Here is a 5000-nt window from a genome sequence, read left to right on the forward strand (position 1 = left end):
GACGGCTTCATCTTCGTAGTGGCGCCGGATGGGAAGATCATGTACATATCCGAAACCGCATCCGTACATCTGGGTCTTTCTCAGGTAAGCAAGGGGATAGCAATGTTCGTCTACAGATGCAAAGTTTGGAATTAGGCATCCGTACTAGGTAAGCAAGGGATAACAATGTTCGTCTACAGATGCAAAGTTTGGAATTAGGTATCCGTACATCTGGGTCTTTCTCAGGTAAGTAAGGGGATAACAATGTTCTTTACAGATGCAAAGTTTGGAATTAGGTATCCGTACTTCTGGGTCTTTCTCAGGTAAGTAAGGGGATAGCTGTTCTTTAGAAGTATAGTTTGGAATTAGCCCTAAGGTAAGTATGGGGGATAACAATGTTCATCTACAGATGCAAAGTTTGGAATTAGATATATCCATCTGGGTTTTTCTCAGGTAAATGGAAGATCAATGTTCTTTAAATGTGAAGTTTGGAATTATCCTGTCTGACACTGACTGGAAAGAAAGCGTCCAGATGCAAAGTTTGGAATTAGATATATCCTAGTTAAATGGAAACGATTGTGAAAGTTCCTGTGACTGGAAAGAAAGCAACGCAGGATTGAATTCTCTCTGGTAAGGATTCAGAAGTAGTGTTGGTATTAACGCTGGAGGAGGAGGAGTAGGGAGGAGTAGTAGTAGTAGTAGGAGGAGGAGGAGGAGCAGTAGTAGTAGGAGTAGTATCAGCAGCAGGAGTAGTAGTAGTAGTAGTAGTAGTAGTAGTAGTAGTAGTAGTAGTAGTAGGAGGAGGAGGAGGAGGAGGAGGAGGAGGAGGAGGCAGCAGCAGCAGCAGCAGCAGCAGCAGCAGCAGCAGCAGCAGCAGCAGTAGTAGTAGGAGTAGCAGTAGTAGTAGTAGGAATAGCAGCATAGTAAGAGGAGTAGTAGTAGCAGTAGTAATAGTAGCAGCAGCAGTAGTAGTAGTGGTTAGAGTGGTGGAGGTAGTAGTAGCAGTAGTAGTAGTAGCAGCAGTAGTAGTAATAGTGGGAGTAGCAGCAGTAGTAGGAGTAGTAGTAGTAGTAGTAGTAGTAAATAATCTCTGCACGAAACTACAAGGGAAAACAAAAGGCAGTTATGACTAGGAAAGTTCATACCCCAAAAAAAGGCACACAATTCATTGAATGACTGCTTTAATTCCATAAACTGGTGTCACAGGTTCTATGGTTATCGAGGCTGGGGATGCACGATCACTTCTCGTTGAAAAAGTGTTTCATGAAACGGAAACTTTCAGATAACCAGTAAAAACTATAAAATCGTATAACTTTTGATAATCATATTTTGTATCAATCCCTTTCTGTTCAGAAGGACCACCCTTTTCTGGAATTCTCGATAGTGGGTAATTACCATCCTCATCCCGGCACTTTCAGAAGCTTTGAGTAAATATCTCTGTGTCAAAGGGAGCAAGCACTCATTATAATTGAGCATCGTACAACTAATTCATCAGTTGTACGCCTGTGTAGCTATTGCACACGTAGACCGAATTGTGATTATGAGAATATATCAAAAGGTGTCTTTGCTTCAAACTGACCTTTTTAAGTAAACGATTACAATTCAAAGTTCACTCAAAAATGGTAATTCAAATGCAAGACCAATCGGTTATACTCCAGGGGTGATGGATAAACCAACGTTTGAAAAACATTACAACTAAATTTGGCCCCTGAGGTAACCACTGAGAGAGAGAGAGAGAGAGAGAGAGAGAGAGAGAGTTGGAAATATCCAACGTTACGAAATCGCTCAATACAGTACTAGCATCTTTTGAAATTCAGCAGTGGAGCGGTAAAATACGAAATGATTTCACTTTTCATAATTAAATGATTCAGTAAACAAAGAGGGTGGGGGAAAACGAGAACTAGGACTTCCTAGAAACGGGTAGAACGTTCCGTTCCAACCCTAGCCGCAGCGGGCACAGCCAGCGTGTCCCAGGGATCAGTTGCACGGGAACGTGTCCCAGCTGCTCTTTCCCGCGTAAAATTTTTCCCGCGAAAACGATCTTGGGGCGAGCATTTTTGTCGAACGGAGACAGATTTATTTGTTACTGTAATGAGGCACTCGTTTCTCGTTTGTTTTTACGCGTTTTCTCTTTTGCGTATAGATTTACCGTTTCCTATTTTTCCGTGTTTTTTCTTCACCTTACTGCTGTTAGCGTTTGCATTTCACACGTTCACACACGAACATGTTGCATGTATGCGTGAATATGTATGAGTGGAATCTAAGTGATTTTATGATACTGGAGGCCAACACCATCAACTATAAAAGCGATAGTAAGAGACAACGAAGTAATCAATACACACACACATATATATATACAGTATATATCTATATATATATATATATATATATATATATATATATATATATATATATATATATATATATATATATATATAGTATATATATATATATATATACATATATAAGAGACATATATAAAAGTGTACACACACACACATATATATATAGGTGTGTGTGTGTGTGTGTGCGCGCGCGCGCTCGCTTACTGGAAATTAGTCCGCTCGACCACGTCCGCAGCTGCTTATTAGGCTACTTTTAGGTTTAAATGCAAATGAATACCACGTAATATTCAACAAAGTCCATATGGTGACTAATGCGCAATTAACAGGAAAAATCTCTTCATCCCATTCCAACCTTTTTCGGTCTTGTAAAAAAAAATGTACCCCATAGAAATGCCCTCCCAAGCCTCATTTGCAACAGAAATTTCGGAGGAATTCTACTGCTTAAAAGTGAACTTTAATCATTAAAGTATATAACTGTGAATGTTTGCTTACCAGGGGTTTAGTCACTGACTTTTTTTGCCTCCCTCGTCTAGTGTGGTTTCATGGTTTTCTGGGAAGTTAAATATTGTGTGCAAATCCCCTGATTTAATTTTATTATTATTATATTATATTTAATTTTAGCCATTTTATTATTATTATTATTATTATTATTATTATTATTATTATTATTATTATTATTATTATTATTATTATTACTACTACTACTATTACTACTATTCTTATTATGTTTTTTTTATTATTATTATTCCACGTAGAAAATCAAAACAATACAGAACCACACCAAAAAGAATGGACAACAATGATAAATCTGGCACTTTAAATAAACCATAGACAAGGGTGAAGAAGTACAGGAAGAGATCTTGTTGGCAACAAGGAGCAACTATAAGCTATCATCATTACGAAAATGTCAGACGCTAAAGAATTAGGCAATTAAAGTTAAAGGGAATGAACTATTCTTTAATAACTGGCTTAGCCCATGTAGTTGTATATGAATTGCATTATTCACTTTGTATTTCAAGAAACAGGTAGAATGTTAAAGACGAAACTTAGGTGCCACTGATCAGGAATATGGAACCATTTCATTAAATTCACTAAAAGATTTTCAAATATAAACAGTTCGTAAAGTGTTGCATCAAGAATATTAACGGAGGGCAGAGAGAGAGAGAGAGAGAGAGAGAGAGAGAGAGAGAGAGAGAGAGAGAGAGAGAGAGAGAGAGAGAGGAATCACTTATTTTGGCTCGCGCTTCCAGCGGGAATACATGATTACATATAAGCCAGAAGTGGACTTTGTTAATAATAATAATAATAATAATAATAATAATAATAATAATAATAATAATTATTATTATTATTATTATTATTATTATTATTATTATTATTATTATTATTATTATTATTATTATATCCTATTCTGGTTGTTATAATCCATGTAATTTCTTCTGGCTCGCGATCTTGAGAAGCTGCTTTGTAGAGTAAGGTGGAAACTTAAAAGGACGAAAAATATATAAAAATGAAATAGAAACCGAATCTATTGCAGTCTCCTACAATAATAATATTCATAAATAATAAAAAAATATATTGAATTTTATTCTTCTCTGTGAATGCAAAATGCCATGTTAAAAATTGCGACTCCATTCTAAGCCAGAAAAAAAAAATGCCAGGAAATCCCCCAAAATAAAACTGTCCCCTTAACCTTTGGACACGAGGGCGGGAGGGACTGACTTTGAGGGAGCCGAAGGAACCACCTTAGGGAAAGGGAGGGAGGGAGGGAGGGAGGGAGGGAGGGGAGGTATAAAAGGTTTAGGAGGGACTTTTAAAAATTCCTTCTGCGGTCGGGAGGATGTTTAGAAACGTCCAAAGGTTAGACTCACACGGGCATAACCTCGTGCATCTGGTAGGCATAAATTCTCGCCCCCGCGGGAAGAAACCGCCTCGCCCTTTAGTGATTTTTAAACGGAAGTGCCGACTGGCTTTCCAGTGATTGCTCCCTCTTTTTTATTTTATCCTCTAATTATTTCTTTCGTCTTCGATACCTTATATTATTCTTTTATTACTTTATGCTTTCTTCTGTTTGTTACCGAGATTAGGCTAAAATTTCATGCGTAACTTTTTCAGAGAAATTTGACTACACTTGGGCCCTGTGACTGACATCAACTTTTTTGGGAGAGATAAGAGTGTAAATATTGCAGATTAGGGACGTTTCACTGTTATATTGCCCGGCCGTGGTTTGTAGTCTTCAGGCGCCCTTGCTTTATTTCTTCAGCGATTCATGTTAATAAATTTTTATTATCTTATCTATTACTTTCGTTCTCTATGCAGTTTTTCCTCTTTTCCTTTCTCTTCCATATATAAAAAAATTCGTCTTATGAATTCAGTGTGGATGTATTTACAAAGTATAAGGATCCAGGACAGATTTCTTCGAAAAGTCAAGATTTCAATATTGCTCTTTTTTATTCACTCCAAAACCTTCGCATCCAAATACAGTATACTGCGTCGATGACGACGCCTTTGCACGCCAGATGACAGAAACAAGTCAGTCATCCAATCAATCAATACCGGTGGGAGGGTTAAAACAATAATCTGCTTGCCAGAAGTAATACATTTTCTGTAAGCTGTGGGTGGATAACATATGAACGATACTGCATTTTACAGTAGCTTTAAGGCTAATGCATTGAT

At 37.3% G+C, this 5000-nt stretch overlaps 1 protein-coding gene across 1 annotated transcript in view; it reads left to right on the forward strand.

The window, feature by feature from the left end:
• LOC136852464 (single-minded homolog 1-like) overlaps positions 1 to 5000 on the forward strand; it is a 136158-nt gene that overhangs the window by 107638 nt on the left and 23520 nt on the right. Inside the window, 1 exon segment of the mRNA XM_067127105.1 lies at positions 1 to 84. This exon segment is cut by the window's left edge and continues 6 nt beyond it. Coding sequence (XP_066983206.1) covers positions 1 to 84 — 84 coding nt within the window.

Source organism: Macrobrachium rosenbergii, chromosome 25 (genome assembly GCF_040412425.1).
Source record: "Macrobrachium rosenbergii isolate ZJJX-2024 chromosome 25, ASM4041242v1, whole genome shotgun sequence".
Classification (NCBI taxonomy): domain Eukaryota; kingdom Metazoa; phylum Arthropoda; class Malacostraca; order Decapoda; family Palaemonidae; genus Macrobrachium; species Macrobrachium rosenbergii.